The 25911-nt window shown below is 47.1% G+C and overlaps 12 protein-coding genes across 12 annotated transcripts; 5 read left to right on the plus strand and 7 right to left on the minus strand.

The window, feature by feature from the left end:
• Positions 1-565: 565 nt before the first annotated feature.
• TRUGW13939_07413 (uncharacterized protein) lies at positions 566-2510 on the minus strand (the record flags this gene model as incomplete). The annotated part of the gene is made up of 7 exons (XM_035490554.1): positions 566-571; positions 633-717; positions 814-1466; positions 1541-1615; positions 1682-1952; positions 2010-2196; positions 2258-2510. The coding sequence occupies 7 exons, from the start codon at positions 2508-2510 to the stop codon at positions 566-568; spliced, it is 1530 nt and encodes a 509-aa protein (XP_035346447.1).
• Positions 2511-3097: 587 nt separating this feature from the next.
• On the plus strand, positions 3098-4290 carry TRUGW13939_07414 (uncharacterized protein; the record flags this gene model as incomplete). Its single annotated transcript, XM_035490555.1, has 2 exons — positions 3098-3976; positions 4057-4290. The coding sequence occupies 2 exons, from the start codon at positions 3098-3100 to the stop codon at positions 4288-4290; spliced, it is 1113 nt and encodes a 370-aa protein (XP_035346448.1).
• Positions 4291-4510: 220 nt separating this feature from the next.
• On the minus strand, positions 4511-5920 carry TRUGW13939_07415 (uncharacterized protein; the record flags this gene model as incomplete). The annotated part of the gene is made up of 1 exon (XM_035490556.1): positions 4511-5920. The coding sequence occupies one exon, from the start codon at positions 5918-5920 to the stop codon at positions 4511-4513; it is 1410 nt and encodes a 469-aa protein (XP_035346449.1).
• Positions 5921-6587: 667 nt separating this feature from the next.
• TRUGW13939_07416 (uncharacterized protein) lies at positions 6588-7229 on the minus strand (the record flags this gene model as incomplete). Its single annotated transcript, XM_035490557.1, has 3 exons — positions 6588-6641; positions 6693-6781; positions 6842-7229. The coding sequence occupies 3 exons, from the start codon at positions 7227-7229 to the stop codon at positions 6588-6590; spliced, it is 531 nt and encodes a 176-aa protein (XP_035346450.1).
• Positions 7230-9749: 2520 nt separating this feature from the next.
• On the minus strand, positions 9750-10652 carry TRUGW13939_07417 (uncharacterized protein; the record flags this gene model as incomplete). The annotated part of the gene is made up of 1 exon (XM_035490558.1): positions 9750-10652. One exon carries the CDS (start codon positions 10650-10652, stop codon positions 9750-9752), a length of 903 nt encoding a protein of 300 aa, XP_035346451.1.
• A 1041-nt stretch (positions 10653-11693) lies between these two features.
• Positions 11694-14497, plus strand: TRUGW13939_07418 (uncharacterized protein; the record flags this gene model as incomplete). The annotated part of the gene is made up of 6 exons (XM_035490559.1): positions 11694-12179; positions 12232-12617; positions 12686-12881; positions 12965-13323; positions 13514-13666; positions 13717-14497. 6 exons carry the CDS (start codon positions 11694-11696, stop codon positions 14495-14497), a joined length of 2361 nt encoding a protein of 786 aa, XP_035346452.1.
• Positions 14498-15241: 744 nt separating this feature from the next.
• Positions 15242-16493, minus strand: TRUGW13939_07419 (uncharacterized protein; the record flags this gene model as incomplete). The annotated part of the gene is made up of 3 exons (XM_035490560.1): positions 15242-15549; positions 15616-16045; positions 16104-16493. 3 exons carry the CDS (start codon positions 16491-16493, stop codon positions 15242-15244), a joined length of 1128 nt encoding a protein of 375 aa, XP_035346453.1.
• Positions 16494-17199: 706 nt separating this feature from the next.
• Positions 17200-18770, plus strand: TRUGW13939_07420 (uncharacterized protein; the record flags this gene model as incomplete). The annotated part of the gene is made up of 3 exons (XM_035490561.1): positions 17200-18174; positions 18226-18316; positions 18373-18770. 3 exons carry the CDS (start codon positions 17200-17202, stop codon positions 18768-18770), a joined length of 1464 nt encoding a protein of 487 aa, XP_035346454.1.
• Positions 18771-19127: 357 nt separating this feature from the next.
• Positions 19128-20366, minus strand: TRUGW13939_07421 (uncharacterized protein; the record flags this gene model as incomplete). Its single annotated transcript, XM_035490562.1, has 2 exons — positions 19128-20089; positions 20153-20366. 2 exons carry the CDS (start codon positions 20364-20366, stop codon positions 19128-19130), a joined length of 1176 nt encoding a protein of 391 aa, XP_035346455.1.
• Positions 20367-21051: 685 nt separating this feature from the next.
• On the plus strand, positions 21052-21791 carry TRUGW13939_07422 (uncharacterized protein; the record flags this gene model as incomplete). Its single annotated transcript, XM_035490563.1, has 2 exons — positions 21052-21612; positions 21678-21791. 2 exons carry the CDS (start codon positions 21052-21054, stop codon positions 21789-21791), a joined length of 675 nt encoding a protein of 224 aa, XP_035346456.1.
• A 469-nt stretch (positions 21792-22260) lies between these two features.
• Positions 22261-23225, plus strand: TRUGW13939_07423 (uncharacterized protein; the record flags this gene model as incomplete). The annotated part of the gene is made up of 2 exons (XM_035490564.1): positions 22261-22760; positions 22838-23225. The coding sequence occupies 2 exons, from the start codon at positions 22261-22263 to the stop codon at positions 23223-23225; spliced, it is 888 nt and encodes a 295-aa protein (XP_035346457.1).
• A 723-nt stretch (positions 23226-23948) lies between these two features.
• TRUGW13939_07424 (uncharacterized protein) lies at positions 23949-25573 on the minus strand (the record flags this gene model as incomplete). Its single annotated transcript, XM_035490565.1, has 3 exons — positions 23949-24249; positions 24301-25250; positions 25310-25573. The coding sequence occupies 3 exons, from the start codon at positions 25571-25573 to the stop codon at positions 23949-23951; spliced, it is 1515 nt and encodes a 504-aa protein (XP_035346458.1).
• Between the last annotated feature and the right edge of the window lie 338 nt (positions 25574-25911).

Genomic DNA, 25911 nt, shown 5'->3' on the forward strand with positions numbered 1-25911 from the left:
CTCGATGTGTCCCGGTCTTCATGCCCGGCCGATCTTGTCTTCTCATTGATGGATAATCTGATTTATTATAACTTGTTTTATACCCTGAACGCGCGGAAATTTGAGAATTTGATATTTGGAACAAAAATCAAAGACCTTTCGCAATTTATCCGTGCGCTTAATTCTTAGTATTTAATCTTCGACCCCGATGTTAGGGAATACATGACTTCCCAGTCATTCATTTTGCTGGGTGTTGTCATAACTTTTTTTTTGATACTTCATGTGACCTAACTTTCGGTCCTATTATTGGAGCTTTATGATGGTCTGTACTTAACGTAGCGTTGGTTCGCAATGAATGAGATTACTTATTCTATTATTAACATTTCGCATCTAAGACAAAGGAAGGATTCTAATTATGGATATTCTGGAACGCCATTGACTTGGTATTGAACTCTAGTCTTACTAGATCGTGGGACTAGCAAATTTTTATTCCAAAATTTCAGGTGAAATGTCTGGACGATTAGGGAAGGGATTATTGTATTATTGGTTCGGACGCGTCATGTATTAATCAACTATTATTAATAAACTATGACTCTGACCCCTTTGCTATCCAATTTTACGCGCGGCGTAAAAAAGTCGTATCGATATCGCACATCACTTTCATCGGTCTCGTGTAATTCAAAGTCGAATCGTCTAAACATCATTCCCATTGCAAAGTAGAGCTCGGTCCATGCGAGACTTGTTGGTGTTAGCTGTCTTGTACTGTCTTGTACTGACTGCCCTTTTTGACAGAAAAAAGGAAAGAAAAAAAAAAGAAAAAAAGAAAAAACTTACTTCAAGCCCAAACAGATCCTCGTCCCCTTTCCAAACGACACTAAATACTGTTCAAGGGGCCTCCCATCCGGTGCCTTGGGCTCCTGGAGCCATCGTTCAGGCGCAAAGCGAAATGAATCCGGAAATATACTTTCGTCGTGATGCACATCCACAATGGTCATGCTGACCTTGGTATTCTTTGGAATAGTGTATACCTTGCCGTTATTCTCATACTTTAGAATTCGATCCGGATGTCGTCGTGGATTCCGCGCAGATATGCCGTACGATAATCGGAGAGATTCTTGAATACATGCTCTCAAATACGGCAATTTCTCGAACTCGTGCAATGACGGCATAGTCCTGTATCCTAGCGGGAAAGCAGCGAATAACTCATCCTGGAGTAGTCGACGAATGTGTGGTGTGTTGACGATATGGTATATACCCACGCTCAACGCAAACGCAGTGGTCTCAACGCCCGCGGCGACCAGGAGCTGCGCTTCGTCGGCAAGACGTTGCTGCGACTTGTCGCTCGCAGGGAGAGTTTTCGAAGAAAGAATCTCGGAGAAAATCGTCGTGTTTGCCGTTTTCTTGGAGGTTTCTTCTTCTGTTTTCTCCGTCTCTTGACCGTGTTCTGCATTTTCGCGAATCTTGCGCCCAATTATGGACCATTGGTCCTGGTAGAAAAGCGCATGTTAGGTTTGGTTCGTTTTTTCTTCTTCATTCATTTCGTGTGTTAAATGGGACATACCTTCTTAAGGCGAAGTAGACTTGCCATGGGTGGTTGGATTCTTTCCACCCACTTATCCGGCAGCAAATTCATTATCTAGAGTATTTTCAATCAGCACCGCTTTTTCCCATAAAGCGTCGTAAACCAAAGAGCAAAAATTACAGCAATAGCCCACGGAAAGAAAGAGGCGACATGCGCCGAGCTTCCGATCGCCATAAACGCTTCATGAAAGGATTCAAATGTCGGCGACTGGAGCTGCTTGTAACTGAACCCAAACGCATATTCCATGATAATGTCGCCAGTGAAAGCGGGCAGCATCTCGGTTACCGATAGAGGCTCTTTGGTAGCTCTATATTCTGCTATCCGTTTGCAAAGTACTTCAGTTTGTTGCCGGATAAGTTGTTCGAGAGAGAGAATAGAGCGACGCGAGAACCTTTGGGCAGGTTACCTGTTAGATTGATGTAGCACGGGTGGGGGATAAGATGAGTACATAGGATTTAGGGTCGCTCGTCGACGCCGATGAATCGTCGCATCGCTCGTGGTAAAGACAGACCCAGGACTGCCGAATTTCACGTCCCATCCTGGCTTTTCGACGCGAGGGTTTTTTGTATAGACTTCATCGTAAAAGGTTGGATCGCGGATGTGAATCTCATCCGGCGCAACTCGAATGATCGGGCCTGGGAGGGTTTTATTTAGCAACCAGTCATTAATTTAAAAATCGGAAAAGCCGGGTGATACCATATTTGTCATGCAGCTTGTTAATATGGAACGAATACTGCCCGCTCAGCGCAATCTCGTAGTATGCCTCGTACCATCGTGTCACCGCAGCCAGTTTTGGGCCGGGGATATGCGCTATCGGACTCAAAAACGCTCGATAGATAGAGCGAGTGACTAGGTACGACAGCCACCCTAGTAGCAACAACTTGGGCCATGATATAGCCAGCAGTGGATGCTCAGCTATCGCTTCTGCTACTTTACCCAGACCGGCCATGCTGCTTGCTGACTTCTATCCCAGTCGCGGGCAGCTAGCTTCGTTGATGAGCGGCGAATCTCCCAGGTGATAACATGGATTTCAAACATAAAATAAAAGTAAAAATAAAATAAAAGAGGGTGGATTAAATTCCGGGGTCGTGCCGTCTTTTCTGCTTTTCTGCATTTGCCGTCATCGCCGGTTGACGGGGCGAATAGCAATACGACTTGCCACATATAGCTGTTGTACTAAGATAACTTTTGAGTTTCAATAACGATTTGGGTGGTCAGGCCAGTCATTAGCGATTCATTAGGCAGCGTGCTGAGTGGCCATCGTATGATCCATCTGCAGCTATGGCCGGCGGACTGGCCGGTGGACCGGACCGGCGCTTGCGTGTTTGCCAACGGTGCATTTAATTATTATTGATTGCAGTTGGTGGTGCGAGACTAGGCTAAGCACATAGTAATAAAAGACTGGGAAGTTCTGCAGGCTGATGCGACAACACACATGGTTCTTGTTTTTTCGCATGTGAACGCCTTTTATTCGTTTTCTCCGAGAAATTTCAGCACGGGCGGGCGACCGACATTGATCGATATACATCAATAAAAATGACCGGCCAAAGCGCAAACCCAGACGCAGACGCCCACGAACAAGAAATTGCTGCCCCAGCAGCGATCGTCGAAACCGTCGCCAATCCTGAAGCGCCAGCGCCCGCGCCTGTTCCTGCGCAGACTCCGACTCCTCCCCAGCCCATCGAAATCGACACCGACGAAGCAAACAGCGATGACCGCGATTCCGCCCTCGACTCAGACGAGAACTCGACGACGAGCGCCTCTCTCTCCTCGTCGATCCTAGACTACCAGTATGCGAACGGCCGAAGATATCACGCCTACAAGAAGGGCGCTTATCTGCTTCCGAACGACGAAGAAGAGCAAGACCGCTTAGATCTCCTCCACCATGTATTCCTGCTTATTCTCAACGGCCGTCTGTTCACCTCGCCAATATCTAATCCGCAGCGTGTGCTGGATGTCGGAACAGGCACCGGCCTCTGGGCGATGGACACGGCCGACGAATTCCCCTCAGCACAGGTCATCGGCACAGACCTGAGTCCCATCCAGCCCGGATGGGTGCCGCCAAATGTGCAGTTTTATATCGACGATGTCGAGAACGAGTGGATGTACGACGAGGATGACGCTTTTGATTTGGTGCACACTCGTGTCATGGGCGGTAGCATCGGCGACTGGGACAAGTTTGTGCGTCAAGCGTACACGCACCTGAAGCCCGGTGGTTGGGTGGAGCTACAGGAGCCTGAGTCATGGTTTGCCTCAGAAGATGATTCCATAAATAGGGTGCCATTTACACATCAATTTCAAGAAAAATGTGTCCAGGCCGCACAGAAATTCGGCAAGGAGATCAACCTAGCTCATACACATAAACAACGCCTGCTTGACGCTGGCTTTGTCGATGTACGGGACGAAATTATTAAGGTATGTTTGTTTCTCTTTACTCTATTATAGTATATTATATTATCATTTTTGCAACCGTTGTCTAATATTTACTTGTATAGGTTCCCACCGGGGTCTGGCCCAAGGACCCCAGACTGAAGGAAATCGGCCGGTACTGGCGAGAGCACATGATCAGTGGCGTCGAAGTATACACGCTAGGATTTATCGGGCAGATTCTTGGCTGGAGTGAGATTGAATGTCGCGTGCTGGCGGCCAAAGTCACTGAAGAGCTGCGAGACCGCAAGAACCACTTGTATATCCCCTTGCACATTACATGCGGACGCAAGCCGTCATGATGGGTTGAATACTTTTTACGCGGGTGGCCAGTATATTGATGATATGAACCCAACCGGCGCAATAGCGCAATCTATGACATTGATGAATCTATTTATTTCTAAGAGGTGTTCAACTTTTCAACATTGAATCTATCGTCGTGGCTGCAAATAACCCGAAATACCCCGCTCCCCGCAAACACACAAGTTCTACCCGAAAAGATTAGACCATGTATGACAGATATCATTCCATGGCACTTGGTGCCAACTGTGGACGTGCTTTCCTTGAAGCAGGCCGTACGTCCTGTTGGGAGGGCTCGTCAGGGCCTATGGCTTCTCTCTCACAAACTTGCGTAAACAACACCACGAACTTGTGGTCCAAGAAGCTTGTAAGCAACTTGTCACGATTGGTCGTGGATAACCAGGTCCCCGCCAACCGATCAGCTTCAATAATGATTTCTTCATCAGCAATACGTTGCGTCAGCGTGTCCCTTCCAAGCCGCAACCGAGCCTTTGCGCGTAGGTAATACGCCCCGCAAATCGCATCAGGCATTTGCCTTTCGTGGCTTAGTTGTCTCCAATGTATGCCGAAGTGGTCGTAAAAGGCATCGTCAAGCGTCTGGAAGTTTGGATCCTTCGAGTCTGTGTGCAGAATTTCCCTGAGCCGCTTCAAGATTCGTAAATCTATCGCCGCTGCGCTAGGGACAGGAGCATTTTTGAGTGCGGCCATGTCTTGTTCGAGAGCGGCAACCCTTTCGGCGAGTCTTTTGAGTTCGTGGCTTTGCCGCTGGTAGACTGTTGTAGATATGTTTGTGCTCCCTTCGAGGGCGGTGAATTTCTGTTCCAGTTGCGTAGCTTTCTCTTCGTTGCCGTTGACGCGTCTCTTGATCGCGGCGATATCAAGTGAATTGTCGATACTTTGGTGGTCGATTTGATCCAGTCGAATGGCTTCCCGACGTTTTTTGTCGTCGACCTCTTCCCTGTTTCTTAAGTACTCATACATGTCGGACCGCACTCTTTGTTCATGCTCATCCACAAGCTGGCTAGACACCCGGGAACGGCCGCGAAAAGTTCTCCATCTAGATTCAGGGTCGTCGGGGCTAAGAATGGCTGTTGATAGTTCGGAGGGCGGCGGGATATTCTCCTTGTTCTCGTCTTGATAGACAGACTCAGACTCATCGCGTGGAACGGAGCCAGCCTCTATGCCAGCCTCTGGGCCTTCGGTTGTTCCCGCAGGAATCTCGATGGAATCATGAATAATGGTAGGCGGCTCTTCGACTATCCTTTGTTTGCTGGGTCTGCTGTCGTCACCGACATCACGAGAAACGTTGCTCGGGCCAGCCTGAGCATCGTCAGGGCCGTCGTCGCTTGTAGCTTTCCTCTTTTTCCCCTTGGAAACAGCTTTGGTCCTTTGAAGAGAATTTGTTTCTAGAGGGTTTGAGGAGCCAGCCGTATTGTCTGTCGTTGTATCCGGTGCGGGATGTTGTTCATCTTGCTGTCGTTTGGTACCACGACCAGGTACGTTCTTCTTGGCCTTTGGGTTTGGGGCTTTTCTCGTAGAAGGTCCCGGCAGGGGATACGAATCGATGAATGATTTCGGCGCCGTTCTGTGGCGACCAGATCGTCGGGGCGGCGGAGGAGAAGGAGATTCCATACTGAGAGATGATATTTTTAATCGGTATTACAGCGGTCGCAGTGTGTACCCTGTATAGATTTGAATATTTATAAAAAGGAAAACATGGCAGGCTAAATGAGGGGAGTTTGAAGAGCCTCAGCGGGGGGAGGGCAAACAAAAAACGAATGGATACATCTAGCGGAACAAACAAAAAAGAACGGATTCGGTCAAAGACGACCAGGGCAACATTTCCGAATTAGGAAATTTCGGGTACTCAAACGGGCGGCTGTGGTGGCGCTCCTTGTAAAACAATGCGCACGGTGAAGAAAGTGGACAATGGGCCGAAACAAAGAATTGAGTGAAACGCTAAATGTGTTGTTTGAAACTGTTGCAATTCAAAGTAAGTTCATATTTCCAATAATTTTTAGAGAAAAAAAGAAACAGCTGTTTGAATAAATTGTCTGACCGGTCAAAAGGAATCACAGACGGGGTCGCTATCTCAAACGCAAACGAAAGGAAAGTGAAAACAGCATATCGCTATGCTCTAGTATGACATGAAGAAAGATACACAATGATAATTTAAAAAAAGATGCACAGGTGAGAATTTGTTTCGCAAGCATTCGGTTTTCCTTAAGCCATCGTCCCAGGCATTCTTGAAATCGTAACCAGGTTTGGTCATGAGGTAGAGTCGATGCAACTAGGGCATCTACAGAGTCACTGGGATGATGGTGCAACCCAAGTTCAGGTTGACGAGACCGGTCTACCGTTTTTGTTAGCTTCGCTGTAATGTAGATGCATACTGGAGACATACCTGGTTGGTGTCCTCGCAGCAGGCGGTGGTAGCGCCCTGGCAGACGTTGCCGTTGAGAGCATCGACGAGAGAAGTGGTGATGGGAGTGCCTAATAGTGATCAATACTCGTCTTGACAAACTTTTTTCTTTTTCGTTGGGTGAAACTTACAGGTCAGTCCAACTTGTCCCTTCTGCTTGGCCTCCTGGTGGTCAATGCCAGCAGCAGACAGCTGGTTCACGATGTTGGAGTTGTCGGTGCTGTCAACAGTGTCGCAGCAGTGGACAGAGGTGTTGGCAGCGCACTGCTTGTTGACATTGGTCTGCTCCGAAGGGTTAGACACTTGTGGAGGAGCAGGCGCTGGGGGACTTGGCTGAACTGGAGGAGGGTTCGACACAGGAGGAGCAGGGGCTGGTGGAGCTTGGGCTGGGGCTGGAGGAGCTGGAGCAGGGCAAGCATCACTGCGGACAACGACGACCTTTCTCTCAACCTCGACGGGGACTGCAAAAGCAGCGACCGCGAAGAGGCAGGCAGTAGCACAGGCAAAGTTGAAATGCATCTTGTTGATTGGGGGGTTTTTTTTTTGTTGGTTTGAAGCGAAGTGGTGCTTAAAGAGTGGTTGGAGTTGGTCAACGAGTGTGGATTAGGTATTAAGAGCTGTAAAGGAGATGCTAGAACAGATGCTTTGAATGATGATGATGATGGAAAGAATGAGATGATAGAGGTGGAAGATGGCACCTTATATACACATTTCCTGTCTCTATATTTTGAAGCTTGAGCTCTTTTCTCTCAAGAGGCAAACCAATCAGCAAGGGCAGTAACCCTCGGATGCACTGGGAAACTAACGTACACGCTACAAGACAGCCTGGAGCGTACGAAAAATAGGGGTTCGCCAGTAAGGAGTTCGCCTCGAGACAATCAAGTCAATATTGACTACATGGATTCAACTATCACGGTGGGACAAAGTAGAGATGTCATTTACCAAAGGTGGCAGGCAAGGGAGTCAGTCTGCTTTACAACACCCCAGTGCCCAGACCAACCCCTATCAGCATCGAACCCACCGACTAAGTTCTGATTTATTATGGGCTATTATTATTATTACCTACGCTGCTTGGACGTTTGCCCTTGCTCTCTCGGGCACAAGTGATGGCTTCGCTTACGGTAATTTGCAGCAAAGCCCTTCTCTCCCTCATGATGAAAATAACGTAAAAACATCTTTGTCAGGACATGACCCCACAATCAGGCTGCTAGATTGTGCTCGATGCATTAGTGTGCGCGTACCTGGCAGCAGATGATGCAGACGCCCAATCGGGTAATCCGTACATGCAAGGGGAATTTGACATTATCGATTATGACTGGTTTGTGCGACACGTCAATTAACCACCACCCACGAATCGGAATTTGCAGACATTCCCATAAATCTGGGGGAAAACTTTTCGTCTAGCTGCTCATGGGTTCGTGATCGATCTCAATTGGAGATTGTCAACTTGCCTGAGCCTCGGTGTCTGTCTCGGGTATCGCTCTGCATTTGAAATCCGCCCAGGTTATAGCCTCACAAAATATTAAAATATTCTTAGTCAACAAGGAAATTATAATTTCATATTTAAATTCTTTGGTATAGAGGTGTCTATCTTCGCTGTGATCATAAGCTCCGTTGGTAAAAAAAAACTTCACAATATCCATCCAGGGGACCAATCCGAAAATGGTAAACCCGACAGGACCCTTGCTTACTGTCGGTGGACCCCGAATATTATTAGAAACAATAATGGAAATTAACTGCTTCCTTTCTAACCAAATTCAAGCTGACAATTTTTCATTAATCAGGGTGAATGCAAGGTCTATTGCATGAGGCTTAAATAGTGTCGAAATGTCTCACAGTTGTGACAACTTTCTGAGCCATCTTGAAAGAGTCCTTTCCAATCCCGATGGCAAGCGATAGGTGCGACCATCGAGTGGTTTCTTTTTCTTTTTCGTTTTCTTTTCATCCAGCGCAAGGTATCCTCCAAGTACATCGACCTCAAGAAAAACCGACCGTATCCAGCGCAAACTGCTTAACAATGAGTTCTGGGATGACGGTTGAATCCCAAACATCACTGATGCAATCTTAATAATGAAATGTAGAATCCGTCATCCATCATTCATTGTTCTTCGAAGCAACCATACCTCCTCACCAAAGAACTCATTTAAGATGGTTTTTGTTTACTAATACTTGCCTAACACCTAACAATGAAGCTTAAAAGATTTCCTAAATAGCGGTTCCTACCCTTACGGGAGCATGTGAATAACAGAGCATCGTTCCTCCTAGAGAACATGTAGCGTAGACTAGATACTATGAACAAGTAAATCTACCGCATATAGAAAAACACCTAGAGACTTTTTGAGTTGCATTCCATATAATAATCTTTTCGGACTAGTAGTCATGATGTACACATTAGTCGATAAGACTAGCGTTGCTAGATCACGATTCTTTGTTGCACATTAAGTAATTCATTAGATGTATGTCTTGGGTTTGTCTGCCTTTCGACTGGTACGTTGGTGTTCTTCTACCCGGGACCGTTGACTAGAATCGGATTTTGAATACTTGAAAATAATCAACGAAAATAAAGATGTAGTTTTAAGATAGGAACTAAGACTAAGATTTTTTCCACTTTTAAAAGAAATATCGTTCGTGCATGTGAAATCTAGATGTTAATTTAAGGTTAATAAGAAAACTTGACGTTTAATGTTGAATGCAACATTGAATCTACAAAATATATATAATCCTTCGGGAAGATTGAAGCGGGCCAGCTTACGAAGTGACCTGAAAAACATCTAAACGTCGATTATCTATGTGTAAATTCGGACTATTAGTTGATGGGCTAGCTGGTAACATTAATACTTAGATTAATTAAACTGCTACATGGTGTGTTTAAAAATATGTAAAATTGTGCGATGAGCTCTGATGTCAACTACCGAATAATAAATACCCGGAGAAAATATTGGAAAACATCAATTTGAACCAAGTATTTTGAGAGCATCGAGAGGAAACAAAATTTGAAGCCTCAAACTTTAATGTTCAATGCATAATACTTGCACCTTATCAAGATGCACCTGTTGCGACATGCACTTCAACATCCCCTGTACCGGTGTTGCTGGTCTTTATGAAAACAAGGTCCAGAATTCCATCTCCGTTATAATCAATAAGCTGCCAAGTACCGTCGGTCTCTTCACCAAACGTTGTAGGCACCTCTTGAACGCGGGTCTTGTAGACAGACGACCCAGAAGCGATATGAACCTCGACCTTGTCGGTCCCAGTATTTTGGGTTTTGATGTATGCCAGATCTAGCTTTCCGCTATTTTTATAGTTGACAATCTGCCAAACACCGTTTGATTCCTCTCCAAACGTAGTTCCGACTTCTTGGATACGAGTCTGGTAGTTTGATGCACCCGAGGCAACGTGTACTTCGACGGTACCAGTACCGGCGTCCTTGTCTTTGATGTAGACGAGATCGAGTTTTCCGTCCCCATCAAAGTCGATCATTTGCCACTGGCCGTTGTTTTCCTCCACAAAAGTGGTAGCAGTCTCGAGCACTCGGGTGTTATATGTAGAGGACCCTGAAGCAACATGAACCTCGACATAACCAGTGCTGGTGTTTGAGGTCTTGATATAGATCAGATCAAGTTTATTGTCTCCGTCATAATCAGCCAGTTGCCACGTGCCGTAGTTCTCTTCTCCAAAAGTTGTTGCAACCTCTTGGATACGAGTTTTATAGCTTGAAGAGCCAGAGGCTACGTGGACTTCGACACTGCCTGTTCCAGTGTTACTCGTTTTGATATAGGTGAGGTCGGGAGGCGAGGTCCCAACGAAAGGGGCCAGAGCCCATGTCCCATATACTTCGGGAGCAGTGAAGGTGGTTCCAGCCTCGAAGATGCGTGTTTCATAAGGGGCTGCAAAGGCCAGAGGGAGATAAAACGTAGCAAAGAGGAAGTGTTTGACCTGCATTTTGTGGGTGAATTTTTTCGAATTTTGGGAAGAATAGAGTAAGGTTTTTGTCTGAGGATAAACAATTATTGAGATATAATGAGGAAATGAGTCTACTTTATACTTTTTTCGAGGCCATCAAAATATGTTCTAGAGCTACAAGTTGAAAACAAAATTTCGCCACTGAACTCAGAAGGGACAGATTTTCCGAGAATGAGTTGACAGTACTCCCTCATTTTTGAGAGAAATGTCTTGAAAATATACAACCCGATGCTGGTGATCGTCGTACCGGCGTCGCCGTTCGGGGAATTTCCAGCGAGCAGAGAGCAGTCCGCCACAATCGCGTGACGAGATCAAGGAAGACTTTCTCTTGACCTGGTTTAATAAAACTTATGTGGCGCGGCTGTGAGCCTTTTATGAATAGATTGATAGCAACCCGAAGGCTGGCTGTGAGCCTCGCTTAAAAAAATTTCAGCCAGCCTCGTTTTGTGACACATTGCCAATGAGCACACGTTCACCGAAGATGAGCCATGTATTTCGGGTTATAATAGACTTTTGCCCATAGGACGATTTTACACGGAAAGTATTCGCTTGGACTAGAGCTGGAAATATGATTTTAACATTTCCATCGAAAATAAACTATTTTGCATGGCCATTTTTGATTCCATCTCGAAACTTGGATTTGGGATGATCAATAAGATTGACCGCACCCCAGTCCACTACCGACCATTTGGCCTATAGTCGCTTCCGATGCTTTTTTCCTTTTTCTTTCCCTCCTTCTTCCCTGCTCTTCTTTCTTTTTGCAAATGAACGTTTCCACCGTGATTTGGGACGCGTCGCGTGTTGCCGCTAGCCCAAAGCGAGCTGTGGATACTAGGGCGATCCCCCTTGATATTAATCCCCATCCCAATAATAATGCCTGTAAATGTTATACCTTCAATTTTCGTTTTTTGAAGTTACATAGACAACCCGGAATTTTTTATCGGTAACAGTAAAGCTCATAATTTTTGTCCTATTCATCTAGGGAGTATCTTGTGTCCGTCTGCAGTCACAATCTGAAGAATGAGCTCAAACTTATCAAATGACGAGGATGAGATACTCGGCATTGGCGAACATCTCCTCTCCATTCTTGAAGATATTCAGTCGACAGGGTCCTTCCTGACAGGAGAAAATAAGGCAACTGCTATCGACCCGGGACTTTTTATCCCAAGCCTTGGAACGATTGGGCTTCCTATATCGCCAGACAACACCAGGGCAATAATCCAGCTTTGCGATATGAGCCCCTATGGAAAGGGAACCGAAACTCTAGTCAATCATTTAGTACGAAAAACCTGGCAACTAGATGCAAATCAATTTTCTTTCCAGAATCCTGATTGGAACCGGCAATTAGCGATTTTCGTGGACCAGGCTGTGTCTGGTCTTGGCCTTCAAGCGAACGCTTTGGAAGTCAAGGCTGAGCCGTATAAGTTGCTTATTTATGAAGAGGGCGCATTTTTTTCGGCACATCAAGATTCTGAAAAGGCCGATGGGATGTTTGGTACCCTCATTGTGTGTCTTCCTTCATGAAGGAGGGCAGGTGATCGCCTCTCACAGGAACAAGCGTGTCGAATTTTCGACGGCGGAAGTCTTTGGATTTGGCTTTTCATGGGCTGCTTGGTATGCCGACGTCACGCATGAGGTGAAGCCTGTTACGTCCGGTCATAGAGTAGTCCTTGTTTACAGCTTGATCCATCGCCCAACAGCTTCACTCCTCAAGGTGGGCGCGAACAAAACAAAAAGGTTGACTGATTGCCTTGATCTTTGGTCCCGCACTGCCGAAGCCCGGATAGAACGATCGAGTAATATCTATGGCGGAGGTTGGGAAATAGACTATGATGCGGGTTGCCCACCGGCACTCGTGTATACGTTCGAACATAAGTATACCACCGCGGAGCTCGGTTTCGATCGGCTGAAGGGAGTTGACCAATCTCGATTTGCGGAACTACAGTATGCATGTCAGCAAACTAGGTTCGACCTTTTCTTAGTCCAGTTATTAGTCATGACGGGTTTCATAGCATAACAGATGTCGAGACCACACTCAACTTAGTACGTGTGATTGACCGCGTTGGTGCTACAGTCGTAACAGACCTACCGTTCCCGGAAGACATGCTACTTCCTGTAGGCGTTCTTGACCGCAGTCCCGACGATGAAGACTACGAAGGGTACACAGGGAATGAAGGGGCTTCGGCGTCTCATTTTTATACGGAGACCGTAAGTGTGCTTGTCGATAGTAAATACATGTTGGCCTCTCTGTTGCTCTCCTTCATTTCTAACTTATTACCGTGACTTCCTAGGGCGCGTTGATTATCCCGAAGGTATTTTCTTTCTCGTTTGAGCTCCAACAGCTAATAACCAGCAGGATTAGTTTCCCAGAAACCTTGGGAAAATATAGGAAGGCCCTTTCGGAATGTCCAAGCGATGTCCTCACTAGGCAAAGACTCTTGAAAGTGTGCAGGCTACTGTCGGAATGCCACTACGCCAGTGAATCACTCGACAAAACACAAGACGAGATCATGCAACTTGATTTTGAGCTTGGTGACCTAGATTTACTTAGCTGCGGAATGAGTATACGTAATCGCAAGGTTTCGCCCTTAGGGACCGTCCTCGTTGCCAGGACTATTGTACAACATGGCCTTGATGCCATTCGTCTACCGTATGTGAAGGCCATGCAATGGTGTACCTTGTTTTTTTCTTTCTTTTATTCTTCTTTCCACCCGATGGCTGACTTATTTCCGCAGCCTGGACGCCATGTTTAAAAAAAGACTCCCCATAGAGGACCCGCTCCTCCATCGAAAGATGACTTTTTTCTCCAATCTAATGAGAGAATATTATTCGATCTGCAGACAACAGAATCAACAGCCGTCGGGTGAGGTGCTCGAATGGGAAAACGGCAAATTTGACCATATCCTCTCCGCAAACATTGGGAACTCGGCACCAAGTGGACGTCGTTTGGCATTAGAACTGAATGATTTACTAACACACGTGTCGCTCGAAAGGTAGGCCGTCGCTCTCTTTGGCGCCTAGATTACACCTCTAACCGTATCAGAATTTCGAGTTTCTTGGAGACTCGCTTGGAAAATACACCTTTTGTTCTATGGTTTATTGAGGGGTCACATACTTCCTTATTTCGAGAAAATACAAGCGCCGACAGCGATGAGATAGTCTCCTTCTACAACGGATTGCTCCCCAAGTTTGCCCATCATTTCACAATTGAGCATACACTAAACAAACGTGGCATTCCAACGGTGCCTGGAGGCCCTAGTCTCGACGCCTCTGCGTCCACTCCAATTTTCCGCATTATGCCAGATATGGTAATCAAGCTGATTCACGTGGCTACAAATACACACAGCAATATCTCGGAGATTATGGGTACCCTTACTCGTTACGCAATAGACGCCAAGACAAGAAAAGGCATAGAGGACGCTTTTCACAGGTTTTTATTCCCCGTGGCTCGTGGGATTTGTCACCAAATTGAAGCCACAAAACGGCCCTCCACCGCTGACGAAAAGCGCTTCATCACCACCTTGCTTTCATCGTATTTGACAGACTATGTCAAAGATCGCCCTTTACCTCCACCACCTGATTGGAAAGCCAGGACTACCCTCGAATGTAGCCCATTTTGTCTGTGCTGTATCCCCGTGCGAAGGTTTATCAACTCTACTCAACAGAGCAAGTCCTTTGTAATGTCAGAAGAGTACATAGAACATGTTGATATGAAACTCGACAAGGGGTATTTCAGGACAAAGGCATTTCAAGAGGGCTCGCACCAAAAACTCTATATCGAGAAAACCGAACAAGCCATGGCTATTCTCAATATGGGGCCATGAATTAAGCGGGCTGAAATGGCACGGCACGAACTGCATACACTAAACGAAAATAGTCAAGCCCTAAGGGAGATACTTGGGGATAATTATCGCTCTATCTTCGAGCACGAAAGTCTCAAAATTCCCGAGTCTGAACCTACGTTCCAGGCACTGAGTACCTCCACCGACGAGAATATACGACCCGTGGTTCGATCTACACCCAGTAAACGCCCCCGGAGGAGCTGAAAACTTATACGTTTCACGAAGCCCGTCCGAGTGTATATGAAGCGGCTGGATGAAGTCGGGACTGTACATCAGATACAATGTCGGAAGTTCTGTGTGATGCAGGAAAACAGCCCTGAGACACACAAGAACACAGTTGGTATAGTTTCTTTGGGACCTCGGTTGATTCTCGAGACTTGGAGATTTGGAGATTTGGTCGTTAAAATTATTTCACTGTATTATTATTTGTCATCTTGTTGCTTTCTATTGATTGGAACTTTTGAAATAGCCCTAGGGGCCTGTGGAATTACCTTAATAGGAAAGAGTTCTATTTCCGTAATAGGAAGGTGCGTCGGTCTTGTCATGACACTCCAGCCCTAACCCTAACCCTATCAGGCGTCTACTTGTTAACTAGAGACCGTTATTCCTACAAACTGCACCCCGTACTCCCACTCACTGGCTATATTTCGTAACAATTTCATTGATCAAAATATTCAGAAAATACATCGTGATAAAGCAGTACCGTCATAGTCTTATGTACATTGTTTAGTCAAAATAATTCTGCACTTTGAGACCCTTGAACTCAAACGATGTGCCCTCGCGCTTATCCAACACAGTCTTGTAGTGCACGTCCCTGACACGAGCCCGAACATATTCGGTGCCCGAGGGGACCGGCTTATTAGAGTTCTTATCCTCTTCGCTCAAGAGACCCAATCTCTCAAGCAAGGGCGAAGGAACAGTCCTCATGGCAGTGTTGTCTCCCGGTCGAACGAAATATAGCAGTCCCAAACGGGAGATGTCAAGCTGGTCAGGTGGCGGCGTGACAACGCGGTGGATTGTGGATTTCAAAAATCCTGCAATACGAGTTAGCTACTTGTTTCTTCTCTAGGGGGAAAAAAAAAGAAAGAGGAAAAATATACCGTTGGTGAGGAAAGTCAAGGTATCGGCGATATTGCATGTAATACCTCCTTCGACAGGTTTAACCGATTTCCATTGGCCCTCAGGCGTGCGGATCTGGAGGCCCGCCACGTTCTGGGAGAAGAGCAAAGTGAGACTTCCAAAGTCTGTGTGGCCACCTTTCGAGTATGCCTGTGCACGATCCCATTCTTCCTGGGTTCGTCGGTTGTAGATCATATACCGCAGGTGATCGTCGGATGTCTCGTCATAGCCATGAGCTTTGGCCAGAAAGTCCTCGGGCAGTTCGAGGATGATGGACATGAGGACGAAGAGCTTGCGTGCGACCTTGTCAAACAGGTCACGGTGAAAACTGGCAATCTCCTCGTAGTTCTGTTCCACAATGTTGTGGCGGGGAACATTGTCCCAAACGGGGATTGCCTTGGGAATATTCAGCTGCTCATTGTCAGTGTACTACTACTTGGTAACACATTTTTTATTGTCAGTAACACACCATCTCGACATTCTCCTTTACACCCGTGTCGCCAACCCATCTCGAGTTCTCGCGGTATCCAAAATATTCGCCATCGGCAAAGTTGCACGGGAAGCGCCGTTTTTCTTCGAGCGGCTCCTTGAAGAAAGAGTTCCCAAAACTGAACTGACGCAGCACACGTTCATCGTCGATTCCATGGCCAACGACAACCCAGAAGCCAACGCGCGTCACGGCATCGTAGAGCTGCCGGGCAAGCTCCTCTTTACCACCGGGCTCGTCGAACCGCGACAGATCGATCTCGACGAGAGGTGCCCATTCGAGATCAGCTGTCGTCGGGGGTGGACGCGTCCAGGGCTTGATGGGGACTTTAGCAGTCTCCGGGGTAATAGTTTCAATTGCTGATGGAGCCATTATGGGTTTAATTCAGTGTTATTTCCAGATATATGCAAAGCTCCCCTCTCTGCTAGATACATGGTGGATCAACCGCCATATCACGACAAGAGCATGGCATTTTATACACTCTCTCCATTTGATGCGGCCCAGCCCGGACCAAAAAAAAGAAGCTTAACCCGCACTAGGAAAAACCCCGCATGATAGCTGCGACTAAAACGTGCTTTTTCAGCAGGTTGTCGTGCTGGCCCTAAGACCCGCGGGGTCATCATGCAAGCGCGCGATTGCGTGATGTAGCGCGTATCATATTGCTGAGACAGCCTCAACAATTCCTGGCTGTAGAAAACGTCCGCTGCGGATAATTATTGCGGATGATTTTGAACTTAGGCGCTTCGTTGAAAATTGTCCGCTGCCATTATTCATGTCCATACAAACTGCTATCCTGATATCTCGCAAAGAAGTAGGAATCCCTCCGGTGGCGGTTTTAATCGCACGTGCTGGCGTTTATTCTACAAATATCGCTGGATGTCGTGATTCAACTTATCATGGCATCAACTAGGGTGACCGCGTAAGTTTATGGTTTCTTTTGACAATGGCGGGTTGTAATGGAGTAGGTGAACGTAGTTGGGCTGAGATTAACAAATAGTATATGAACGAGTGTGTTTCTTTTAATCTGGTACTCTGTATTCGTCAATTGCGGCCAATTGGCAGATAGCAGATAAAGAAAATGGCATCCAAAGATGCAAGCAAGACAACAGCTTCGGCAATATCCCCGTCACTCTCCAGTGACGACTCGCGGATCGAGGCAGCGACCCATTTCAATGCCGAGTTAGAAAAGAGGATCCTGCGAAAAGCCGATTTCTGGCTCGTCGGATTCTACTCCCTGGTGTATGTTTTCCGCGTTATCGATTCCGGAAACTACTCCAACGCCGCCATCATCAATCTTGAAAACGGCACCGGAATCAAAAAGGAGCTCAACCTGAGCCCATCACAATGGGCATGGAGCCTGTCCATCTTCTCGTATAGCTACATGTTCTTTGAGCCGACAAACACAATACTGCTCAAAAAGTTCCGTCCGTCGGTATGGATGTTTGTTTTGATTTTCTCATGGGGCGTATGCGCCTGCTGCGTTGGCGCTGCCCAAAATTTCAAGGGCCTCATGTGCGTCCGGTTTGCCATCGGGATGGCTGAAGCCGGCTTCTATCCTTCAGTGTTGTACCACATGGCATTTTGGTACAAACCGTCCGAGATGCCCTGGCGCATCGCCCTGTTCTACTCTCTTGGCCAGGTTTCGAGCGCCCTGAGCGGGCTGTTGGCATACGCAATCAGCTTCATGGACGGAATCGGCCATCTCGCAGGCTGGCGGTGGCTTTTCATTCTTGAGGGTCTTCCCGCACTGGTTCTTGCCTTTGTCGCTCTATTCTGGCTACCTGACTATCCCGAGTCGGCCAAGATGCTGACCGAGGAAGAGCGAGTTTTTGTCTCGGATCGTTTGTCCGGCACCGCGGCGCCATCGGGTAAGGATAACAAACACTGGGATATGAATGCCTTAAAGAGCCTGGTCAAGAGCCCTACGGTGTATAGTTTTGGCATCTACTGGATTGGGCATGGAATTGGAGGATTTGGTATCCAGTATGCGCTGCCAACGGTCGTGTATCAGCTGGGCTTCACGAGCACGGCCAATTCTCAATTGATGAACATAGTAAGTCAGAAATTTGTGTCGATATCAATGCTCTATGGCTAACTTTGACAGCCGCCATATGTAGCATGCTTCTTCTTTCTCAACACCGTCGGATACATGATCCACCGGGGATGGATCAGACCATGGACCACGGCAGTCGCCAGTACGTATACTTCTTCCACTAACCCCCAAAAATCCAAATCTAACACTCCAATGCAGTCGAAAGCACAACTATTATATGCTACATCATCCTAATCACCGTCCCCAACTCTGTTGTCAAATACCTCGCCCTGATAGTCGCCACTGCCTGTGCCGGCTCTGCCTACCCGGTCATCTGGCCAGAACGTATCCGCGCTTTAGATGGAACTATTGCCGCCGGAATAGGTATAGGATTTACCAATGCAATGGCCCAGTTCAGTGGCATTGTAGGGCCGCATGTATACAGCACCGTGTTTGGACCGACGTACCACGTGTCGTATGTGATTTGTTTGGTGTTTTTAATTATTTCCATTTCGGCAATCTTGACCTCGTGGGTGCTTGTCCGGAGAAACGATCAAAGGGTTGCTGCTGCTGCTGCCGCTTCTATTTCTGAAGCTGATACTGATCGAGGAGTGTAAAGGATTGAAAATTTTGAGAACATAGAATTCGAAATACGAACAGGTGAAAAAAAGTAATTTCAATTTGTAAAATAGACGCCACGAGCAAAGCAATTCTGACATTCTGGGGGTAATACAATGTTTAGAAAAATAAAAATATGAATGGCAAACTTTTCTCAGCCATTGCAAAGCAATAAACCAGAAACCCACCTCGTCATATGTAAGTGTTTTTAGGGCTATTCATATTTGAGGAAATATACGCAGACAGTCAGTCCTCTCTCGGGCTCGTGATCTAAATCGTGTCAGTCAAAAAAAAAAAGGGAATGTTAGAAAGACAGAGACTAGCCATCTTGTAATGGGGAATAGGCTCATCACGTACTAAACGCGGTTTTTGTGCATATGCTGGTTCCAGTGAACCCAAGTCTCGAAGGGAATTTCGTAGCTATCGACTTCCTCATAGGAGCGTCTATCAAAACACTGGTACTTGCTTATGATGTAGTTGACGACTTGATGTGGTGGCCACGGGGGTGCGCGTGGGGTTTCCATTTGCTCTGAATGGGCGGCAAGTTTGTCTTCCTTGGTATCTGTAAGGGTTTGTATCGAGCTGTAGGGACTCAAAAATGGGCTTTCAGTGTCGTGGGACTCGGTAGGGTCGTTTTTTGGTCCCTTTTGCATTTGCTCATACTCTGCAATGCGGCGTTCAATCAGAGGTAATAGATCTTCATTGACAATTCTTTCCCGGTGTGAAGCAGAATCCTCGGTAACCTGATCCTCTTGTGGAATAGACAGGCCATAGTACAGCTCTATCTCGTCAGAGGGAGTTGCAGCGGAGAACACAAATGTGTTTCTCGCCGAATCACTCCCGGTAGTAGAAGAATTCCGATGCGGCTCGCCGTCCAGCCTATTATCCTTCCACCAAGTGAGAATATCACGGCATGCTGCGTGCATTGCATGCCACTCTCTTTGATAACCATTTATACCCGACCAAAACGGATGGTTCCGCAGCCCAAACAGGTGGTTTGCTGCATGCACCACGCAGTCAGGAGCACGAGAGACCAGGAGCCAGATCTGATTCCATGTCATGCAATACATCCAAGATAGCCAGGACTGGTAATAGTCTGTTTCGTCAGACCGATTCAGATATTTCCCATATACCTCGTGGAAGTGGCGGATGATGTCGCCGATTTCGGGATGGTCAAGATTGAGAGGTTTGTCCAGCAGGGACTGGAAAGGAACCTGTTGTGGCAGACGTATGTCTATTGGGGATGGCAAATTCTGCTCGGCTGAGCTGTACAGAGTAAGACTTTGCTGCAGATGGCTGTTGGGATTTGAATCGCTTTCTGGGGGGTCGATCGGTTAGATAAAATGAATGTAGTGGATGTTCATAACTTGTTCAGACATACCAGAATCACTTTCATCGGAACTCTCATCAGAGGCCGGAATTCCATCACTTTCCGAAGTACTGTCAGTTACTTCAAGTTCAAAAAGGGGGCTCTCAGTGCTTGTCATAGACTGGAAAGTAGGGGACGCCGGCAAAGACGGCCCTGGAGATCCCTCCAGAACCTCTAGCCACGAGTCACTGTCCGAATCATGCAAGGGCAAGAACTGGATATTCATTTTTATCAAGCTCGAGGACGGTGACAACAACGGATAAATTTAAGCTCAGCGTTGAAAAACCTTGAGGCTCTCAGATATCACGCTGGATCAGCCAAGAGTAAATAGTGAGAGGGGGAAAGTCGAGGCAGTGAGAGAAAGTAAGAGTCTTGTCGTACGCATTAGGTGCATAGAGTGAGGAAATTACAAAAAGAACTGGCCCACAGACTAGATATGAATTTGGTAATACGCGAGAATCAGCGCAATCAATAAGAGTACATAGCGAGAAGTTGGAGACGTCGCACAAGCTTCCAAGGTGATTCGTGTTCTACGAGTACGCTCTCAGGACCTGGCCTAGACCTATCGTTTTTCGGTAAAAAGCACATCATACCAATTGAACTTTGGATATCAATGATATTTAATTTCAATTTCAACGTTGTGTAGAGTAGGGTATGTGTTCGTGGATGCCTATGCACTCAGGCACACCACAACCTACATGTATTGATTGCTAAGGCGCTCCTACATATATAGTACCACATATATAGTATTCATTTCCGAATCAATTTGCGTACCATATTTTGATTGTAAAAATCAAGTACCACATTATTGGATGATTATATAATGCGTTATGCAGGGTCAAGATACCCCGCGTTCCCGACAACGACAACAGCTAGAACAGCAACAACAACACAACAACACAACAACAACCATGTCGGCTTGCGATCCCACTCTGCCTGGCCCTCTTGTGCCCAGATTCAAAGCTGCGGCAGACAATGTGCCCAACTCTCCCAAAATCGAGAAGCTGATCCAATCGCTTCATCTACTAAAGCATCCCGAAGGCGGCTGGTTCGCCGAGACCGACCGCGACCCTCTTCGCATCCCCAACCCTTTTCTCACCAAGAAACAACAAGACCACGGTGGCTCCCTGGTGGAATACACCGCAAAAGCCGATGGCGATGACGCCACCAGGTCGGCGATGACGACCATTTTCTATCTGCTGACTCCCAACAGCCCCCAGGGACGCTTTCATAGAAACAAGGGCCGGACGGTGCATACCTTGCACAAGGGTCGCGGACGATACGTCCTCATTCGGACGGACAAGGCCAAGGCTGGAGAGAAAGCCCCGATCGAGACCTTTGTCGTCGGGCATAATATTGACAAGGGAGAGAGACTTCAATGGATCGTTGATGGGGATATATACAAGGCGAGCTATCTTTTGCCAGATAGTGACGATTCTGGTGAGAGCGAGGAGGGACTGTTGATAAGCGAGGTTAGTGATGCAATCATTGACAGTATTTGGTACCATTCTGGGATGCTTGCTGATTTTCGATATAGACGGTGGTGCCGGGCTTTGAGTTCACTGACCACAACTTTATGCCGGCCGATCTCCTCCCTGAACTGGTCCAGCCAGAGCAGTCTGAGGAGCTGAAATGGCTGCAATCGAGGTAGTACAGTGATTTTGATATATCGATTAATCAATTAATTGATATATTCGCTATATCTACCGTGGTCTTTTCAGGTCCTCATATCAGCTCATAGCCTGTTCAAATCTGTAGAGTGGAATATTTCTAATTTATGTTTCTAATTTTGTAATGTTCTGGAAAAAGAATAACCTAGTCAGGGTGTAATAAATACGAACAGGACCTGTATAGCTGGAAATGTATATCCGTGTAGATGCATGATAGCCTCAGGCAGCCAGGATCACGTGTGTTGTCTATGCCATTGCAAACGGGCTCCTTTGTCAAACATAATCCTTCAAATTACCCCTCTAAATATTTTCATCAATACCAGAAGAGAATTCATCATTGCACGTGTGAGTTTCCGTGGATACAGCTCGGCTGGCAGCATTCTAATAATCGTTATTTGTCTATATCAGGAAATCGATCTCAGAATCGCCCAGTCCTGAAGAAGAAAAAAAATGGCATCATCGGCAGAACGAGCATTTGCCGTCGCGGAGCTGCGGGAGATGATACTTCTAGAGCTAGATTGTCCTGTGGAGATAATCCGTGCTGAGCGAGTTTGCCGCGCATGGAGGAACATGATCCAAGGCTCTCAGAAGCTTCAACAGGCGTGCTGGTACCAAGCCCAGCAGCCTGTTACTACTACTACTCCTACTCCTCCAGCCGACGGCGATCTGTGGAGACTGAACCCTACATTCAAAAAATTCGGCTTCGAAGTGAGGAATCCGTCCGATATGGTTGTGGACTCAGACATACGAGAAGAGATGGACCATGCCGTCGACCCTCTTTACTGGGGACTAACTGATCTCCGAGAAAACATACGACAAAGCGGATCGATATACAACAAGCCACTCTATCGCAAACCCGGATCATGGGACACCATGCTCGCGACCCAACCGCCCTGTCGATGGATGATCGTCACCGACTTTGATAGTGATGGCGTTTTCAGCCCGTCTATGTAAGCTTCCCTTTTTGTTTTTGTTTTTTTCGGTTTACTGTTCGAATGATATAGTTCTAATAACATACAAATTACAGGGTGTACACAAGGGACCCCGTGAACGGCGGTCTTCTGATGGGCCATGTCATGGCCGTTGTCAAGAACCACATATCTCGTCGAGAATCCCATCCCATGTTGCCTTTTATAGAAATAGAATTCTATCCAGTTGCTAGAAGCGAGCTACGCGACGAGGAATGGCGAGATCATGTTGAGGAAATAGCGGATTCTACCTCTATCACAGCGGGCGCCACATATCTTGGAGGTAAACCTTTTTGGTATTCGCTTCAGCGCATCATCTATGAGGATCACGACGACAACGACGACAAGACTGCTAGCAGCAGCGGCGGTGGCACCAAACGCTTGCGGTATGATGTGATAGAGCATCGCATTCCATTTAGAACCAGGAACTGGAGGGCGTCACCTTGAGAAGGAAGGTTGGTGGAATCGATTTCGGGGATAGATTATCAAAAAAAAAAAGTTACAAAACTAATAGATATTCGATGATCGTTACTACATGTACTTTTTTGTACTTCTATCTATTGATATGGAGATGCTCGTCATCTTGCAGGTCTTCCCTAGCCATGTCTACATATCTACACAGCAACAACCCCAGGGATCGTCACTATGTATACATACTATGAACGCATTAGCCAAGTTCAATGTTGACTCCACCATGCGGCTGATATCCAATACCGTGGATGATCACCACAAAGGATCAATTAAATTGTGTCGATCCATTTCGACATCTGATGCTACGTACAAGCGGTGACTCGTCTCGAATGGTTGCTATATCAGGTACTAATAGAGAGGAATCTAACCTCTTACTTGTATGCATACTTAAACGTCATGTATAGGTGTTAATTAATATTAATCAACAAGCCATCAATCGTGTCTCGCACTGGGCTAAATATTAAACTATAAAGGTATCAAGTATCAACTACACCAGAGCAAATTTAAACATGAATCGAAAATGACAAGAGGAAAAAAAAAAAGAATGTCGGACCAAAATGTGAACACCATAGGCAATATACATGTGTGATAAATGCCGGAAATGTACAATAATATTTGTCACCAGGCGAACCGGATGATGGGCATTCTACATTTTTTTTTCCTTTCCTTTTCGTCTCTTTGAAAAAAGAAAATAAAGAATTAGGACTTAAGGGCACTTTCGACTTTGACATCAGTGCGAAGGACATCTTCCAGTGTCTCGTCAACGTCTTTCAGATCGTCTTCAATGGCAACCGAGTCCTGGATGCGGAGGAGAATGACAGGAAGGGCACAGACGAGGGAGCCGAGCAAGAGACCCCAGTTGGAAGCGAATTCGCCCATGTAGCTGGTGTGTTTGGAGTCGAGAGACCACATGACAGCAGCACCGGCGGATTGCAGACCCTTGTAGAAGCCGACGTAGTTGGCCGTTCGGCGGCCAGAGTTGGAGAGGGCGCCCATGATCCTACGATTGTTAGTCAAGACACGAGAAAGAAGCGCGAGATAGAAGACATACCAGTAAACAGCACCTTGCCAGATGGCATCGTAGAATCCGTAAAAGAAGTAAAGGAACATGGGGCCGACGTAACCAGGGTGAGTCCAATCCCAAGGCTGAAAGTCGCCGCCGTCGGCCGGCTGGACAACATCAGCACGGGTATATTTCTTCTGCCAGGCGTAGCCACCGCCGTAGATAGCGAGTGTCAGAGAAAAGAGAATGGCCATCATAGCCTTGGCGCGGACAGTACGGCGGACACTTTCGAGATCAAGAAGGGGTCCGATAACGGTGGCGGCGACGATTTGAGCAAGCCAGTAAAGAAAGCCGTTCAGGGCGCGAGTGCGGGTGTTGAAGTAGGCAGCATTGATGGCATTCTGCTGGTAAGTGTAGAACCAGTTGGACGAGAAGAACATGGGGAAGAGCAGGATAACGAGGGGCTCAGACACGATGGTGGTATATAGACCCATGATCTCGGAGCGCCAGCTGGGGTTCTGCATGAGAACCACCTTGGTGCCGTCACTGCGGATAACGTGGCGACCATCGCAGACGAAGAGAGCCAGGATGGCACCGCAAAACATGAGCACAATAAAGGCGATGTAGGTACCGTCGTTGACGCCGGCACCGTCTGTGGAGTGGATGTTCTGGCCGAGCGGGATCAGACTACCAATGCAAGCGCCGATGTTGAAGATGGCCCAGAACCAGGCCCAGTAACGGCCCTTTTGCTTTTCGGTGGGGTAGGAGACCATAATGACTCCCTGGGCGGTCCACAAGAGACCGGCACAGACACCGAGGAAAGCACCCGCGAAGATGTTGAAGCCATCGACGTGCTTGTGGACCGAGACCAGCAGGGAGATGGAGTAGAGGCAGTAACCAATACCGCCCAAGCCCAGACCAACGCGGACGCCGAGACGGTTGACGACGCTACCGGCGGCGAAACCAACGACAGCAAAGGTCGAGTAAAGAGCGGTGTTCTATAGGGGGGAGTTAGTTTTCGACAACCGACACACAATCGAGATCAGAGGCAACTGACCATGTTGTCAGCCAACGAGGTGTCCGTGGCAGAGCGGCCACCACCACCTAGACCACTCAGGGCGTTGAACATGCCGGGACACAGGAAACAGACAAAGGCGACCATGCCGAGCTGGATTTTGGGCGAGGCAAACCAGGGCAAGGTCCAGGGACCGATCTTCAATTGCTTGTACATCCATCCGCGCGGCAGAGTATCGGCCACAGCGATGTGGCCGTCGCCGGGGACATTGGAGGAGTCGGTCTCGACGGTCTTTGTATCCTCCATGGTGTGTAGATGGATGGGATTGGGAAGCGAGCTTAGCAGGGGAACAAGAGGGAAAGGAAAAAAGAAGGAAGGGGGGGGGGGGGTCAAGGGATCTTTTTATCGCGACAAAAGCGGAGGCCCCACTGGTAGAAGTAGTAGCAGTAGCAGGTTAGTCGCAGTTGGAAGTGGGAACGCTGGGACGAGCCAATAATGCCAGTCGATCCAAGATACAACACACAACGAGGCGCAAAGGAGACAGCGGGCGATGCAACCAGGATAACGACAGAAGACAGAGAGAAAAGAAAAGAAAAGATACAAGATTAATATTGCAGGGATGCTGACCGAGAGTAGTTACCACT

The sequence above is a fragment of the Talaromyces rugulosus genome, chromosome IV (assembly GCF_013368755.1).
Source record: "Talaromyces rugulosus chromosome IV, complete sequence".
Lineage (NCBI taxonomy): Eukaryota > Fungi > Ascomycota > Eurotiomycetes > Eurotiales > Trichocomaceae > Talaromyces > Talaromyces rugulosus.